This window comes from Oryctolagus cuniculus, chromosome 13 (genome assembly GCF_051225735.1).
Source record: "Oryctolagus cuniculus isolate XC-2025 breed Fujian yellow rabbit chromosome 13, ASM5122573v1, whole genome shotgun sequence".
In the NCBI taxonomy this organism is placed as follows: Eukaryota; Metazoa; Chordata; class Mammalia; order Lagomorpha; family Leporidae; genus Oryctolagus; species Oryctolagus cuniculus.
In genome coordinates, this window is record NC_142879.1 from 31,068,738 (window position 1) to 31,087,741 (window position 19,004).

General features: G+C 41.2%; 1 protein-coding gene across 18 annotated transcripts in view; it reads right to left on the reverse strand.

Annotated features, from left to right (window-relative positions):
• Nucleotides 1-19,004, reverse strand: part of ESRRG (estrogen related receptor gamma) — a 657,282-nt gene that overhangs the window by 326,067 nt on the left and 312,211 nt on the right. For 3 of the 18 annotated variants that reach the window (XM_089312193.1, XM_089312198.1, XM_089312199.1), the window contains exon 3: nucleotides 15,007-15,035. The exons of 14 other annotated variants lie outside the window; for them this stretch is intronic. Coding sequence is in view for 1 of the 4 variants with exons in the window: in XM_089312190.1 (XP_089168316.1) it covers nucleotides 1,522-1,658 (137 nt within the window). In the remaining 3 variants the exon portion in view is untranslated. Of the gene's footprint in view, nucleotides 1-1,521; nucleotides 1,978-15,006; nucleotides 15,036-19,004 lie in introns of those variants that run through there. One more of the 18 variants, XM_089312190.1, reaches the window with a different exon arrangement.

Genomic DNA, 19,004 nt, shown 5'->3' on the forward strand with positions numbered 1-19,004 from the left:
ACTCCATAGACATCAATGAAATTCACTTTTTCCACACTGGAATGAGAGTAACATCACAAACAGAATCTTAACCCAAATAGCCAAAGTCAAATCATCTAAATATTTACTAAAATTCCCTGCATTTTTTTCTAGACTTCTCAAAGCGTATTCGTACAGGTCGTCGCTCTTACATTCTGCGTGGGCGTCCTGGTGGCATATTTAGGGCTTGCTGTCGAGACTCTGTCCTTTGGTCTTCGCTATATTCACACAACCCCTGTAGCTCGGAGCACTCTGTGTGATTAATAGCTCTGCCAGCCATTCCTATTTAAAAACGATTCCTCCTTTATGTCTTTTTTTTTTTTTCCTACTCGTCCCTGATTTTCCCTGATCCTTATTTTTCCCCTCAGCAGAAATTACCTACTGTCAAGAGTTTTCTCCCCACTCCAAAGCCTTGCAACTTTATCCTACAACGTTTTGTTTGGGGGGAGCTTTTGTTCAGCAGAGGAGAAGGGCAGAACTTATTGGATTTACACAAGTGACTGGCCCAAAAGGTTGTCTACAGGCTGTCATTTGCCAGCACCTATCTTCTTTCAGCCACCTTCTCCTTCCCAATTCCCAATTTTAAGGTAGGAAAAAAAAAAAAAGGATTCCAACAAGCAAATAGCGTATCGCCTCACACCAAGCACCCGTTGCCTTGTTCTGCTTGTTCCCTGGAAGTGTAAGTTGCATTTTTAAAATTATTCTGTCAGCTTCATGACAATTTAATTTATTTATTTATTTATCCAGTTTCTCAACTCTGTGTGGGTAGCGATGTCTCATCAATATCTCATTCAGGTGTAGCAGGGAGAAGCCTAACAGCCCTGGGCCGGCAGCCAAGCTTACCAGTGACTGACGCTCGCTTAACTGAGCAAAGATTTGCTCTGTACAGAGGACGGCTTGACTACACAAGCACCAGCAGTGACAGCGGGGATGCCGGCTAGAATCCTAACAAAGCTACTTCCAACTTGTGCTCAGGCAAGTGGAACTAGCACTTAAACTGCATGTTAAAGGGCTTCAATCTTGTGCTTTTTTTTTTTTCCCATCATTTACCTTCTGAATAAACCTTGGGATTTTAGAGGGAAAACAGCACATTAGCACGCTTAAATCGCAAACCCTTGTACCTTTTTAAAAGGCTGTTGAAGATTTATTAACTTGTAGGAGCAATCATTTAATTGCTTACTTTTGCAACACCACACACTATTTTTTTTTTAAATAACCAAATTAAACCTTCCGCACAAATTTGTGCTTTGAAGTTTCTGCAAAAGGATCATCCCTTTGAGGGAGTGATAAAAAGAAGAATTGAAATGCTCTCCTTTGGTACAAATGTCAGCCCAGCACCCCACCTCCTCCCCGCTCCCCTTCATACAGAGAAGCACATCATTCTCGTTTAAATGTTGCTAATTCATTTTCCAAGCCAGGTCCAAATCTCACTGTCCTATTTCACTCTACAATTTCCAAATGAAAGCCCATAAGCATTTACAAATGGAGGAACACGGTACTTACAATTTTGGGATGTGTAATGCGGCTGTGTATCTTATGAAAACACTGTTATGTTTATTTTTGCTGTACTTCCTGTTCAAAGACAACACCACTCTTGGTCTAGCTGAAGAAACTAGTGAGAAACAGAAAATCTTTTCCATACCACGAACATGTGCAAACTATTCTTTGAATCGAGCTGCTGTAGCAGTTAGCAGAGTCTGTTCTTTGAGACTTGGTCTCTTAGAGCAAATTCAGCCCGAAGCCAACAAAGAGGATTTGCTATCTAACCTCACTGAATTTGGTGACACGCAACGGCAGAATCAGATATGTAGACTGATTTCCCACTTCACAGATGAAAACAGTGTAGGCATGAAATGGTCCACACACACAGGTCCCCCGATTGGCATGTTTGTTGAGTGAGTTAGCAGTGCTCCGAAGCTGTAACCAGACAACGTCAGGGTGCTGGAGGGAGTGCATGTGGGTTTTTTAAAGTGCTGGATGCCTCTTACTTGGACAGCAGATCTGTTCCATTGCATCAGACACCCGGTAACACGATCCCATCAACCTATGTGAGCATCAGAAGTCCAGGCGGGTCACAAGTGAAATTCTTTTCGCTGCTGGTTGAGATTGCTATGTGCTTTGGCATAAAGATCACACTGTCCAATTTGGCCAAATTGGTGGTCTTGAGAATCAACAGAGGGACTGTCTGTCAGACTGAGGGAGTGGCATTTGTAGGGCTCCAGCCTTAGGGCCCCGCCATGGCAGTTTGCAGAATCCCTGTAGATGAAAGCACTCTTCTAACTGGGAATCTTTTCTTTGTTCCTCTAAGTATTTGATTTTGTTTTGGCTTTGTTTGTTTGTTGTTTTTAAAGGTGTTTATTCCCAGAATACCACAAGGGACATAAGAGGGCCTCCTTGCAGGGACCTAAGAACCTCTGGGTTTTGAAGGAGACAGGATGCCTGCAAGGGTGCTGTAACTCCCTGGGAACCCAAACCTGGTTAGCTGGGAGAGCGCGCTCATCTTCGGAGCCACTCTTTCTTTCCTCCGTGGGACATGGAACCTGGATGGTATAATTGAAAGCCAGTGTATTAAGCATAACACATCAGACTACTGTTAACACCCCGCCTCCCGCAAGGCTGCCTCCTAACAGCTCTGTTTTCTGCCTACAGTATGTGCAAGCAAGTGGAACCATCACACGCACTGCATGCTAAAGGCCGCAGCCTTTGTCTTCTCCAAGTTCTGTCTATTTCAGAGGCTAACATGCAGCAATTAGTCTAATTAATGTGAAACAATGAGCTGTGTTACCACTTATCAAATTGATTGTTCCCCTATCAAAACAAAACAGGCTGGCTTTTTGATGTAATTTCAAGAGATGATTTGAAATGTCATGTTGCTGCAAGCCAATTACCTTATGACTAGAGTCACGGTCAACAGAATACATAATTAGCGTGAGTTTGGGAAGGCTGCTTACTGCTAGTATGTTAATTAACTGTCTTTTGTCATAAAACAAAAAGGTTGTAGGGAAGGTTTTGAAATCGGTCTTTTTTATTTACATTTCTTTGTGCTTATCAATGTGAGGCATGACAGTGCAAAAGAATAGAAAATTTTAATTCCGCTACTTCAAATTAATACTCAGCTGCAAGGTCAGGCAGAATGTGCAGGCTGCAATACCATTCACCTCGCTCTAGTCCTGCCCCAGTGTATTATATTACTTGTGGAGTTAAATTAAGTATCGGGTAAAACTCGAATGTAAGAAATACTGAACGCGACGAAACAAATCCCCTAATAGACTGCTTCGGGCCTCGCTTGCTTTTGTGCATCTCGCGAAGGGCTGGACAGCGCTCGGCTGCCCTGGGAATTACATTCAGGTGTCGTCTTTCTATTTCAATCTTGAAATTTGGAGAGAATAAACCCATCATCAAATGATGTGATTGCCTTTACCTCACTATAGTAGAGAGGGAATGCATAATGGGTACCAGTGGGCTTGTAAAGGAATCCTATCTGTGAGGCCTGGGCTCTGTAACTCATCTGCAGCTTCCTCCTGTACGCGATAGCCTAGCAATCCCACGTTCTGGATTAAGGAACCTATTCTGTATTTTTTGAGCTTTAATGTATTCTAGGGGTAGCTGTAATCAGTAACTGACAATTAACAATCAAGTTCATGGCATCCTTGAGCCTGGGTTTGCCATGCATATTGGTAAACCAGTTTTTGGCTTACAGAACAAGTTGGGAGCTCCCCCAAATTCTAACACTACTGCTCCATTATTTAATGACCTCGTTTCACTCACAATGGCGGTAGGGGTAGGGTCTCTGCGGCATCCCACGATTTTCTATGAGAGATGTATTGCCATTTTGTGAGTGCTAAAATCTCTTCAGTGCTTTCTCGGGATACAGTCCAGGTCTTGCAGTTGGATCAGAGTGGTTTTCAGTTATAGAAAAAACACAACACCTTGCTGTTAGGAGGATATCAAGTTGAGCTTCTAAACTAGACTCTGTCCTACTTTTTTGTTTTTCAAGGTCATCAAAAATAATTAAATGTTGGATAGAAAATACTAACTGGATGGGGTACAATGCTTTATATTTGGAGCAGGGTAGGGGCAGTCTCACTTTGGTGACATGGTGAGGAACTCTGGGAAACAGATGTTTGACAGGAAGGAAGCAGGTCTCGGCTAGGCCAGGTGGGAGAAGGCAGAGACTTTCTACTTTGCTCTTCATCCCTCTTTGCAGTGTCTCTTTCTTCCGCCAATATAAAAATGCCTCATGCATTGTGACTACAGTTTTCAGAAGGGTGGGTGGGAGTGAGAGACGGGGTTTGAGGATGGCTACCTAGAAAACCTGGCTCATTAAGCAGTAAGAGTAGTGACTACAGCTGAGTCTGACCCTGTGCATTCCAGCCAAATCTCAAAGCCCAATATATTCAGGGGTGGAGGAACATTTGCTAATCTCACAGGTAGTTATGGAGAACTGCAGCACTGGGTGTATTTCTATTGTGGAATCAAGATGTTCTAGAGTCCTGAAGTTGAAGGAAATCTTGGAAATATACTGGGGCAAGTGTTTGGCATTGCAGTTAAGATGCCACACCCAGTGCCTGGGTTCAAGTCTCAGCTCTGTTCCCCATTCCAGCTTCTGCTAATGCACACTCTGGGAGACAGCAGATAATGGCTAAAGCTACTGGGGCCGTGTGGCCCATATGGGAGACCTGGATAGAGTTCCTGGCCCCCAGCTCTGGCATGACCCAGCCCTGGCTGTTGTAGGCATTTGGGCAGTGAACCAACAGATGGGAGAACTCTCCTCCTGCCTTTTCTCTCTCTCTGCCCTTCAAATAAATCAAATAAATAAAAACTTGTTCTTTAAAAAGAAAATATCCTTTTACCCAACTTCCCTTCCAAGGTGGGATTCTTTCTACACTGATCACAACAGATTAAAATGAGACCTTTTTCAGGAAGGAGTCTTTTTGTTGAGATTTAGAGAAACATCCAAGCATGTTCCAAAAGGTTTTATAGCCATGCTGATAAAATTTGCTATTCCTGATACTTGAGTGCCCTTCCTACTCTGAAGCTGAAGCATGGTACATAGATAATGGGAGGTGCCCTGACATCCGAGCCTTGGTTACTTAGGAGATTGAGACAAAACCCATGCAAAATGGATTGCCCGGAACCAGAGGCTGGGATGAGTCTTGATCAGAAATCATCAAGGAGTCTAAAATGTAAAAGCAGGAGATTAAAACATCAAGTTTAGTTACAATCATGTGCAAAAGTTTACTTGAACACTTTGTCCCATCTTGGATCCAACCTAACCACCCGCTTTGTTCATAAAATCCAGATGTAGAACATCATATCATATAATTCTGTCACATGACCTTCCTCCTGTTTTTTTCTCCTCAAGTGGGAAGGAAAGAAGAAAAGAATTCAGAAAGGGAGGAAGGAGAGGGGGCAGAGAAAGAAACTGTTAAGTGACTACTATGTTCTGGTGTGCTTACTTTCATGATTTCTGGTCTAATATTTATACACTAAGTGCTATTGCAAATTTCCAAATTATCTTAGTCAATTTTCACAGCAATCCTGCAAGGTGGATACTGTTTTTCCAACTAGATCTTTTCCTAATGTTAATAATAAATCAAGAAGAGTTATAAAGGATAATTAATGAAGCCTAGGTTTTAGAACTATGACTATACAATTCTCTTCCCAGCTACACAATGCTGTTTGCATTTGTGTTATCTTTTTACTATAACGTAATACCTCAACTGAACAGGATTTGATTGCTTTGTTATAGTAAAGGGCAAAATACAAAAAGACATCCAGTCAAGTACAACAAAATGAACTGGGTACAGTAACTAATTCACAGGATATAGTGTGTTGAGTTACAGTTCTATCATTTGAAAGGTTGCACATGATGGAGTTAAGGAGGCTGGGAGATGGCAATCTTTTGGTGCTGAATCCAAAATGATTTATGGAAATTTCAGGAAATAGGGTATTTTGTACAAATTTCAGGGTGGAAGTTTGGCACAGAGGTGAAGACACCGCTTAGGACACATCCCATATCAGAGGGTCTGGCTTCCTGCTCTGGTTCTACTCCCTAGTCCAGCTTCCTGATAATGCACACGTTGCAAGGCAGCAGGTGATGGCTCATGTGCTAGGGTCCCTGTCACCCATGAGGGAGACCTGGATTTATTTCCAGTTCCCTGCCTTCGGCCTAGTCCAGCCCCAGCTGTTGCAGGCATTTGGGAAGTGAATCAGCAGTTGAGAGACCCCCTCTTTCAAATAAATAAAACAAACAATGAAGAGCTAAAGTTTAGTTTCTCAGAAATGCTTTCCTTGGCTTTAGCCAAACCTGAAGCCTCCTGCAGAAAGCAAATCCCGTACAGAAAGCATTGTCTTCGTCTGCTCATCTAAATGGTATAGAGCGCTTGAGACTGGCGCCCCCACTGGCAGTAGAATAGCAAGAGGTCTGTCTCTGGGCAGCAGCAGCCCCGAGGAGGAGATGGAGAAGGCAGTCTCCACATTCATAGCATTGAAATGTCAGTCAGGCACTCGGCTTGCCTCCTCCACCTTGCACAGAGCTAAACATCTCTTTATGTCAGAACAAATTGGGCAAGCCTCAAATCTTTCTTCTTTTCTCTGACTTCAATGAGATGAGCGCAGGCAACGAGGAAGAGAGAGAGGGAGAGGAGAAGAGAGGGAGGGAGGGTTCAGTTCACATGAAAGCACTATGACACAGCCACACGCCAGAAAACTGTTCCTGCAAACGCTTGCAGCCTTTTGTGAGCAGTGGTAGGGAAAACAGGGCAGCAGCTGGGCCAGGTCACCCACTTTTCCACAGTCAGATATCACTAGGACTTGAGTTCCTCTGAAACCTGTGTCACATCCCACGAGATCTGCACTGATGCTTTTGTGGAAATGGCAGGAATGCCTGACCCTTCTCTTTTTTTTTATGATTTGTTTATTTATCCGAAAGGCAGTGATACAGAGGGAGAGGAAGAGGGGAAGGGGAGGGGGAGAGAGGGAGGGGAGAGGGAGAGATATCTTCCATCTGCTGGTTCACTCCCCAAATGGTCAGAGCTGTACCTGACTGAAGCCAGGAGCCAGAAGCTTCTTCCAGGTCTCTCATGTGGGTAAAGGAGCCCAAATACTTGGGCCATCCTGCACTGCTGGATTGGCAGCTGGGACTTGAACTGGTACCCAAATGGCATATTGGCACAGCAGGTGGAGGCTTGACCTATGCCACAGAGCCAGTCCCCCATGATCCTTTTCTTCCATGCCATTTCTACTCCTTTTTTGCTCTTGGTTACAACCTGTATGTCTGTGTTCAGAGCATGCAGTGTTACAAATGACTTTATAGCAGCATATGTGTCAGTATTTCTACAGAAGTCTAAGAGAAAACATAAGAGTGGAATGAGTCCAGTTGAGAAGGCAAGATAGTACATGAAGGGAGTAGACATCATTTTTACAGTACAGTTTTGGAAGCCTCAAGATGGAGCTAATAAAAAGACAGTGGTATTCAGAATATGCTGGTCAGTAAGAGGGCAGATTTATATTTAAGTCTGCAAGATATTTTTGATATATATAAAACTTGCCTTCCCAAGTACTCTTTCAGGAAAGGGAGGTTAATTCTTAAACAAAAATGAATACGTCAAATACATCACACACACACACACACACACACACACGCAGTGTTATACAACTGTCTCTCCATGTCTGTGGAGCATTGGCTTCAAGAACCCCTGGGGAGGCCAGTGCCGTGGCTCACTTGGCTAATCCTCCACCTGCAGCGCCGGCACCCCAGGTTCTAGTCCTGGTTGGGGTGCCAGATTCTGTCCCGGTTGTTCCTCTTCCAGGCCAGCTCTCTGCTATGGCCTGGGAAGGCAGTGGAGGGTGGCCCAAGTGCTTGGGCCCTGCACCTGCATGGGAGACCAGGAGGAAGCACCTGGCTCCTAGCTTTGGATCGGCGCAGTGCGCCAGCTGTAGTGGCCATTTGGGGGGTGAACCAACGGAAGGAAGACCTTTCTCTCTGTCTCTCTCACTGTCTAACTCTGCCTGTCAAAAAAAAAAAAAAAAACAACAAAAAAACAACAACAACAAAAAAACCCTGGGGAAACCAAAATTCACAGATGCTCAAGTCCTTTATATATACAATGGTCCGTGTTTGCATGTAACCTATGCACATTCTCTCGTGTATGGTAAATCATCTCTTGGATTACTTATAATACCTAACACAATCTAAATGCTATGTAAATAGCTGTTATGCTGCATTGTTTATGTAATCATGACAAAAAAAAGTCTACACAGGTTCAATACAGATTCAATTTTTTAAAAAATGTTTTATATCTGCAGTTGGTTGAATCATGGATGCAGAACCCAGATACAAAGGCCAAATGAGTATGGGTATGTAGATATGTATTTATGGATTCCATGTTTGTTTAAGAATTAGCCCTGCTTTCCAAAAAGCAATATTTGGGAACAAACAGGAGATGCTTAGAGAACAGGTAACCAGTTTTATACACAGTCCTAGACAAAACATACTACTAAATCATTGGGTTCTGCTCTGAGAGGCAAAAACAAATGTCAGAAACTAAAGGGAAAAATGAATAAAACACTGGACATTTGTTGGCACAAACATGAAGGACCTGAACCCTACAAAGATTTCATCTTCAACCAGGAGGCTACGGCTGCTCTCCAGGAAGTGTTTGGAATGGGAGAAGATGGAACCTATCAAATAAAATGAGATAATATAAATATTTCATTTAGTCGTTATCATCTCTTTATGATGATGAGAAGACATTATTATCATATTTTTTATTCTAACTCATAAAAAATGGTCAATCTTCTACATTTGTAATGGACTACAGCACACTAATCTAACTTTGGCATAAAGCTCATACAAACCACTCAGTATTTTCAATATAAATGTAATGACTTCTGATTTTAGGGAAAAATAACAATGCTCAAAAAACATCCTTAGTTAACTCTCACCTCTCCTGCTGGCCATGTATGTAAGTATGTGCACTTGCAAAAAATAAAATAAACTTTCTGCATATTCATTATGAAGAAGACGGATGATAATCAGTAGGAGAGACAGCAAATTTCTTCTTGAGGATTAGGCTACAATTGGTTGAATTTCAACATCAACCTGGCAATTTTACCATTAAGTCAGCAGAAGTGAGTTCTTATACACTATGCCACTTACTACCAGAGAACATCAGGCAAAGGGAAAAGAACACGGTAGAATAAATTGTGCATTATTTCTGGCATTAGTTAAAGGAACAGAGCATTATAAGAAAAAATACAGTACCATTGATTTTTACAGGTGTTTAATACAGATAAGCTGAAAAAAGAGTTTCCATTTTAAGCCCAGTGATGGCTAAAGATGCATTCAAATATGTTCAAAAGCAATCTAAAGTCTTCTAAAATGGTGTTTAAGCTATTCAAGCAAAACGTAAATAGTTTTTGTCGTAGTACTGAGGCATGTAGAACAAAAACAGTGTCCAAGGAGCTGACTCTGGCACACTGGCGGCCACTGTCAAAATCAGGGAGGGTCATTAAAACAGAGGTAATACTGTTTCTCCATTACATGATCACAGGTTATTCAGAGAAAACACTAACAGGCTGGCCTCGGGAAGGAAAGAGGCACAGCTACCCCCCAGAGCTACCAAGGTAGGGAGTCAACCACAGACTTGAGAGTTATCACACAAAGACACTAAAGGTTCTGTGTCTCTGTTTCCTCAAGGTTGACTGGAAGAAGAGGAAATTGTTGCTTTTGCCTGGCAAAACTCAGTAGATACATTTAAGTGCTTTGTGAAAATCAAATTACAAGAGAAGTTTCTGTCTGCATAGCCCGTGACTGGAGAATGTTTCTATTTGACTTATTCTTGGGGGGTCTACCTGCCTCCAATTGCTGCACAGCTGTTTGCTTACAGAAGACTGCATAATGAACAAGGCAGAGAAGAGAGCAACCACCTCTGAGCAGACAAGCAGCATTTCTAGATCCTGTAAGAAAATGAAAGATGCTAGTTTTTGGCATTCTTCACTGCGTTCTGTCTTTTCTTCCTTTCTTAGAAATAAATTCTGGTAGCTTGGGCTCAGATATAAACTAGTTCCTGTAGTTCCCACCGCTTCTGCATTTTTTTTTTAATCTGCTCCCTCCTCTCTAAGACCTGGACCAGATATCAGCTTCTCTTTCCCATTTCTAATGCAACCATGTCTTAACTAACCATACAGCAGGTAGCCCTGTGTGAATAAATGAGAAAGGTGGTAGCTGGCAAAAACCTCTCTGGTCAACCAGACAGACAAGCCTTCTATGCCACATTGTAACGAGGACAGGATGGACACAGATCAGGACAAGAGGGCTCCAGAGACAAAACATCATCCCCACAAGAATGAGAATCATGACATCCCTGAGAACAAAAGACGATGACAGCTCAGCAGTTCAATGCTGTGGCGTATCAGCTAGTGGAGCAACCAGAGGTAAGGCAGATGGGGTTAATTATAAAGAAGCTCAGCCACCCACAGATCCCACGAGCTGGGATGGAAAACACATGTTCTGAAGATGCGAGAATAGACTCAGATAGTGTTGTTTGTTAAACACATGATATGACCAGCAGCAGCCTTGCCAAGCCTGGCTAGTGATACTTCTGCACACTAAGTGGCTCAGCTGGGACTCTGTGTGTCTCAGAGTTTCCACCATGTAAAATGTCATAGGACTCCCTTATGTCATAAAAGACATATGAAGAAAGGAAGTTAGTAACATTTCGGAATTTAGTTACATTTGTCATCTCATCAAATCTAGTTACAGTGAGTCAGGGAATCTGGTTTAACTCATAGGATATTAAAATTTCTATTATAGTTACAAGTAATAGAGATTTGGATTCTACAGATAAGAGGAGGAGGCAAGAACATGAATTTTGAAGTCAGACAATTCAGATTCAAACTCTTGCTTGACTGACACTGAGCAATATTTGGTAAGTCACTTAACTTCTCTGAGCAGTAAGTGACTTATCTATAAAATGGGGCCATAGAGAGATCCACCCCAGCTGGGGATACCATAGAGAAGCTTGGAAAGAATGAAACACTGGGAAGGTCCCCAGGTGCTTAAGCACATAGTAACTAAACACACATAATAGTTACTGTTCTTGCCCTAGGTTTATACCCCAAAGGCCCACTTACCTATAGGGAAACCATTCAATAAACCTGCTCACTTGGTTGGAGAAGGATTCTTAGCACCCATGTAAATTTGAGAGTATCTCAGTTGCATTAACTGGTGTTTATTAATGTATTATGAACCTCTGCTGTGGCATCTGATTCACAATAAAGAGATTAAGCATACTAATTTGTCATTTATTTTCCAATGCCTGCTTTCCTGCCTGCAGCACCACTAATATCCCAGGAGCTCCTCAACCCAATTATTCTCCATTTTGCATTACTGCTGAAAGTAGCGCTAATGTGCCCAAAAGGCTTTGCTCCTTGGTGATGGGAAAAAAAAATCTCTTACTCTACCCACCACAACACTGTTGTCATTTGCTGAGAAGATGCACCCCCGGACCACTGGGCCATATCTAGTAATCAAACCAAATTAGCAGCCTGACTGCGCCGTGGACATGAGCAGCAGACCTGTGCCTATTTAGTATTTATTTTGGGGGTAGAAGGGAATTCCATCTGTAGAATGAAATTCACAACCTAGAGGGAGTTGAATTATACGATGCCTATATACACAAACTGTTTTGTTTGCTTGTTTGGGGAATTGCATGTCAAAATCACTCAAATAACTGGTGAATTTGACTTTTTTCCTTCTCAACAAAATTAATAACCAGTTGTTCAGCCAACTCCAAATATTAACTTGCAAACTAATTTGTGGATGTCGACACAGCTTATTATTAACAGAAGTGTAAGGAACACTAATTGTCTATGCTTTCTAATCCAGTCTTTTAAAAAATGGTTTTCAGCATTACCATGTAATATTTCTGCTACTTTCTTTAGTCTCTCACTTTGAAAATGTGCTTTTTGCTTATCCCAGGAGTTTCTGTACTGCTCAAGGCGAAATACTCCAGCATACCTTCACAACTATGAACTGTAAACATTTTTCTACCTTATTCTGCCTGAGGCTTGGACCCATTAAACGTCTATGGATAGTTTCAGAGGACTACAAAATGCCACAGAGTCACCAACAATTATATTTTAAAAACTTGCCAATTTCACTGAGAACATAAAACTTTGTATTTTTTTAAAAAATCCAATAATTCTAGCCTTGGGGAGCTACTGATGGGACATAGATTGTTATTTATTTCAAATATGATCAGCTTCAAGGATGAGATGCAGCAGATTAAGTTAATCTCTATGAGGTTATTTCTTACCATTATTTTCTTAAATCCTCCCCTCACTTTAATCAAGAATAGGAGTGGTAAGGGCTTGATGCAGGCTGGGGAGAAGCATAGATTAGTGGTTAGCATAATAGCATGAAAGCCAGGAAACATGAATTCTATTCTTGGCCAAGTGGTCTTACTGAGCTCATGATTTACAGCCTCAGTTTCTCCATTTAGAAAATGGAAAGCATTGGACACACCACAAAGGCGAGATTCACAATGGTAACATTCCTGAGTGCTGTGCACCAGGCACTGGGGTAAGAACTTAAAAAGGACTGTCATGGTTTATCTTTTGAAGTTGATATTATTATTATCATAATTATATATATATATATATAAAAGATTATACAGACACAGAGACGTGAAGTCAATGGCCTAAGGTCACACAGCTGGGAACCAACAGCAAAGGCGCTCCAAGCCATGAGCATTGCTGCTCTCTACGTTATTGGCTTTGGTATTCTCTTGACAGACTTTGAGGAATGGGCTATACTCCATACCTAATGCAGAAAACTTCCGGAACAGTGGCCCAGAGTCTCCCTCACCTCCACAGGCTCCAGGCCACCTGCCTTGGGAAGAAGACCACCGGGGCTCAGGCTTCCCTGGCTTTGCTGCATCTGGTGCCCACCCCACCTCCCCCACTGCAGTTGCAACACAGCAGGGCTTTCTCTGCCAACTGAACCCCAGACATTTGTGTTGGGCTCAGCGCAGCTGGTGGAGGATGGCTCAGATTTCCACTGAACTGAACACAATGAAGCAGCACTGTCACACGGCCCTTACGAAAGCACATGCTCACTGGCTAATTTTTGTAGCTTAAGTGTGTGGACTATTTAAAACTCCACACACTCCCCACCCCACCTCTTAAATGCCTTCTTAGGGGTAAAGTTCATGTAAGGGCCTATCAGCCATATGTTATTTGGTGTCATTTTTTTTTTTTTTTTTTGCATATTGGGAACAAACACACCAAACTTAGCTTCCAGAGGAAAATGTTCCCAATTGTTGGCAGCATATATATCAAATGGCATACTTGCAAGGTAAAAAGGAGTGAATGCCCTACTCAAATCTGGTGTCTGTGGGAAAACAACTGGAACTTGACTTATCTAGATGCTGAAGGAATGCCGCTTTCACCACCAAGATTCATCTCAGACCATCAGAGTTATTTACCAAAATAGGAGCAAGCGTTTAAAAGGTCTGATCACATCCTATCTATGGTGCTCTGTATGAAACATTTTAAAATATACCACATTCATGGGTGTTCATTAGTAACTTAATAATAACACATCTCATAATTAAGGACTTAATAAGGCTATTTAAAAAAATATATAAGTATGTGAGCTAATGTATATGCTAATCAGTTCACTTTATTCTCCACTGTATACATACTTCAAAACAACATGTTATACATGATAGATGTGTACAATTTTTGCCAATTTCTTAAAATGAGCCATTGCTCTTGACATTCTACAACTGTGGTTGTGCAGTGAGTGGTAAAGCAGAATTTTATATGCTCAGGCCAAAAATAAATAAGCAATCAACAGGAATGCTGCAGTAAAAGAGATACAGGTTCAGAAATGCCTTGGCACTTTACTGAATCCCTAGAATAAGGTAATGTTTGGAGCACACTTAACTTTCTGAAATTCAAGTTTTTACATGCAATTGCTAGATCAATATTTGCACAATTAAAACAACTAAACTGGGTTCAGAGAAACGTGGTGTTAGCTAAAATCTAATTGGGGTTAAGGGGCAGGGCAGGAAAAAAGGTGTCATATAAGTGACTTCTGAGATGTTATGAAAACTTTGCACCTTAAAGAAGTTTTTTGAAGTGGGCAAACGCTGAAAATGTGCCAATATGGAAAACACATGTTCCTGAAGACGGCACTGACGGAACATGCAGCTTCTGTCAAGGCTTCCTTATCTTACTCCTGGTTTAGAAAAAAAACATCTCTTGGTCTTTGTGCATTCAGATATTTCCCTTTTCCAAACACTGCTTTCTCTGGTTGAAAATTCACAACCAAATTTAAACAATTTTGTTGCAAAACATCAGAGTACAAATGGCTGTTATTAAAAAAAAAAACACAAAATAGGAGCTTTGTGAATCAATACAGTACAGGATTCCTTAAAAGAGGGAATGCTTCAGGAGAACTTGTCTCAGACATATTAAATAATATCAGTAAGCTGTGAAAGAGGCTAGGAACCTGACTCTTCTCTTCCCCACAAACATTGAAAAAACAGCTACAAAATGCAAATGAACTGTTGAACTCAATCCTTGGTCTTAACAATGTATTTCAATAGAATAGCCAATGTATCATCTCACTATGAAAAAGATGTACAGTAATAGCATTTTGAAAAGTGAATTGAGAACACATTGTCATCAACTCCAGCAAAAATAATAAAGGTAGAAAAGATTAAGAGGCAGGCATATCTTTCGGAATTGTAAAATGGGTTTATAGGTCTTCTAATAACAACTTTTACTCAAACCTTACATAAATAGGCTTAGATGATACAAATATAATGTGGGCTGTGTGGACACTCCCAGGTTCCTAATCATGTTTAGGGATTACCTGACAGAACAGAGACATTTCATTCCTATTGGGCCGAGGGATTACAGCAAAGAAACATCTAATATTCCATTTTTTAATTTCATGCATTTTTTATTTACCTTTAATGATGCTGTATATATTCATCATCCTGAAATATTAAAACAGTATGAAAAAAGTAATAAATTGGTGGAAAATTTAGGGAATAGGAATGCAACAGCACGCAAATCATACACTATCAAGTGCTTGATACACATTTAAAATCACTGCCTACCACGGCAAAGCCAAATTCCTAGCAGATTTCTGAAGCACAAAGTCACAATAAGAAGATCAGCAGAACAGACTGAAATAATAGAATATTCATCCCTCTAATCCATATGCAATTCTTTAGGGCTTTTTTTTTTTTTAACAATGCATATGAGGTCTGACTGTAGTCAGGATTTAAATAAGTTGTCTCTCTCCTTGCTGCTCCGATTTTTATAAAAACATGTATATACAGTTATCATTTCTGCTCTGTTGCCCCAGCAATGACAAGGTTAGCACATTTTCTCACACCTCAAATGAAACAATAGCATTTTTAAACAACCAAAGTGATAAAAGAAATACATTTATTCATCCCACTAAAACCTCCTGAAATGGCTTTTGGGGAAGAATGAAAGGTTGTCTTCATTGATGGGGAAAAAAAGTGATGCTTTTGTCACTTAATTACCAATTAATGAATTGATACTGTAATTTAATATTCATTTAAATACTAACAAGAGGAGCTATCGGTAGACATTTCAATGTTGCACCTTCCAGCTTGCCTTGCAGAGAGAGGAGGTTGTCCACAAGGCATTATTCAATATTGTAACAAGGAGTAGAAGAATGCAGAGGAATAAGCCTGATACCACCACCTGGCTCAGTATGGGCCCTTCTGGAAGAACACTTGAAAGCATGGAAAAGGGGCGGGACCACAGGGGCCATCAGATGTCCCACGATCCTCCTCAGAGAGCCTCTTTCTAATTGCCAGGAGTTAAGAGCAGCTGTCTTTCAGTGGGTGTGATTTTTTAAGCTATCTTCTTTCAGTTTGTTGGTATAATCTGATGTTTTGTCCTTAATGAGCACCACTGCCTTGTAATAAGGATGAACATCACCTAACAGAAACTACTTAAAATGCTTGCTAGTCTTTAAAGTCTCCCTTATTTCTCTTCCTTATTCTTCCATTCACCCAAATTGGTCCTTCCCTGTGCTAACATTGATAGCAAACTTCTTATGGGCCAAATCACACGCTGCCTTATGGCACAGTCTCTCCCCTTTAAAGCAAACCTTTTATAGGATTAAGCCCCTTCAAGACAAAGTCTAGGTCCTCTGTTCCATTATTCTCTCTTTTGGAGAACTGATCACAGGTTTTTGCACTTAGTAGGTATTTAGCAATTTTTGGTAGTTGTCATTGAATCAAAACTCAGTAATTTTTTTTAATTCTGCTAAGTGTTTTTATCTTGGTTATACTCACTATTTTCCAGCTCACGATTCAAATTAGCCAATTCTACCAGCTGTGGATATGGTGAGTTGCCACAAATAATGCTAATCACAGGGATCTAACACATTTGACAAACAAACTGGCGAAGAGCTGTATGTCGCACCATCTCAAATGCTGACCTGAACACTGGAGACATTTTCAGGACAAACAACACAATTAGAGAAATACAAATCCCCACCTTCACCAAGCAAAAGAGAGATGTATAACAAATGGAAGGAGTGTATGATAGAGACGCATTCTGTTCTTAGCAGGGAAAATTAAGGTCATCTTGAGAGGGAGAGACGTTGTTACACTCAAATGTAGGAAGTTTTAAAACCTAGGTTGGTAAGATTTTAAATGCAAAGGGAAGCATTAAGGAAGCTCTTGCATTCCAGACTAAAGTTCTTCCACTTCTTTGCCACCTCTCTTTGTCATTTGCAGTAGTGTGTCACCATTTTCTTCCTACCCTTAGCATCCATTCTGGAGACTAGCTAGGCTAAGAACTATTCAATTAAAATCCAATGCCTTCAAATTAAAAAAAAAAAAATCCAATGCCTTCCTGAATGTTTTAAGCTGATTCCTTCATTTCTCTTTGAAGACATCCAGAAACTTGACGGGAAAAGATATTCAAAATACAAAGAGAAGAATGGCCAGAGGAAAAGGGGAGAAAACAACACATTAAAGCTGCTGTAAAAAAGCAAACAATCTGTTCTGACACCCCCTCTGCCTTGTATCAGAGCAAACTGCTGTCAATTCTGATTATGACACAGTGATCCTATCTACAACATGATATCATCGCTTTTTCAGCTCGAATTCCCATGCTTGTAAGCCTTTCAACTCCAGGCACTCATTCAAGAATTCAGGAGTGTTCTCAAGTTCTTGTGTGAACCAAGATGTGTCAGCCCAGAGCAGGTGGTTCAGCTGCTCTGAGATTCTTCTCCGAGTAGAGCCGGCATTTGCCTGAAGCCTCTTACAAACAATGCAACTGCTTTGCCATTAACAACCGATATTTGCTAGGGTTAAAAAAATTACTGGATTTATTTATTTATCTATCACTGTTGACAACAGGTCAAGGGTGTCACCCATGACAGTGAAGAGAAAGTGATAAAACCTTGCTGACCTTTAAATTCTACAGCAAGCACCAACTCCATTCACAAAAGTTTGCCTTTCCCATGAAAGCCATGCCTTCCCTGTCTTCCTGTTCTGTCTTGATGGTCTCGTAAACTTTGCTATCCATGGTAGTATTTGTGGGCTAGTAATATTTGATGAGATTTTTTTTGAAAATAATTATGAAACATGAATAAACTACATTATGGAGTTTTTAGTGCTTGGCTTGGTTTTATAGATTCAGTTATACAAAGGGTCTTCAGCGGCTGGCGTTGTAGCAGAATGGATTAGGCCACTGCCTGTGATACTGGCATTCCACATGAGTGCCAGTTCATGTTCCAGTTGCTCTACCTTTTTTTAATTAGTTAATTAATTTTTTATTGCACTGCACTGTATAAACAGACCTAGAACTCTAAGTGCTTCCCACTAAACATACTGGCAACAGTGCTTCATAGAACTAATATCTGCGTTTTCTGTCAATTTAAGGCTGTGTCATATTTCATCTTGCACATGAGCCATAAATAACATCCCTACAGATCAATATCTTTCCTAATTACAGGATTCTAGATTACACAGCAATGGGCATACTTCCCCACTTGTGAGGTTATCTCCTTGACAGAAACCGCTGGGATTGGTCTGCTATGTGCCAAGATATGTGTTGTCTATGTTTTGATTCTACACCCCTTCCTAGGCAGCACCACTAGTCAAAGATGTGTTCAATATGCAATGCAGAAGGACTGCTGGGACGTCATTCCAGGCAGACCGCATTCTACAGGGACCCTTGTAACGACTGGGAAGACCCAGGGCAGCCATCTGCACAGGCACTGTGAGAAAGCAGCAGAGATCCAGGTCCCGTAAGAAAGGCCCACAACAGAGAGTTCTGTGCCAGGACAAGCTCTCAGGCTAATACCTTGGGCTGCTGCTGACTTCGTAGTGTAAGTACCGTCTCATCTGGCTGTTCCACTTCTGATGCAGCTCCCTGTTCACACACCTGGGAAAACAGCAGAAGATGGCCCAAGTGCTTGGGCTCCTACTACTCATGTGGGAGACCTGGAAGAAGCGTTGGGCTCCTGGCTTCAGACTGGCCCAGCCCTAGCTGTTAAGGCCATCTGGGAAGTGAACCAGCAGACAGAAGATCTCTCTGTCTCTCCCTCTCTATATATAACTTTGCCTAACAAATAAATTTTTTAAAAAGTTTAAAAACAAAGGAAATTACATGTTATGCAAAAAATATTCAAGGATTAAAAAGGGTTTTTTTTTGCACCAAAATAAATATCTTTTTATTTTTATTTCTAATTTAAAATTTGTTTAATTTGAAAGAGTTGCAGGGAGACAGGGAGAGACACACAGAGATCTATCCACAGGTTTACTCCCCAAATGGCCGCAATGGCCGGCGTTGGGCCAGGCTGAAGCTAGGAGCCTGAAGCTTATTCCTGGTCTTCCATGTGAGTGCAGGGGCTCAAGCATTCGGGCCATTTTCTGTTTCATTCCCAGGTGCATTAGCAGGGAGCTGGA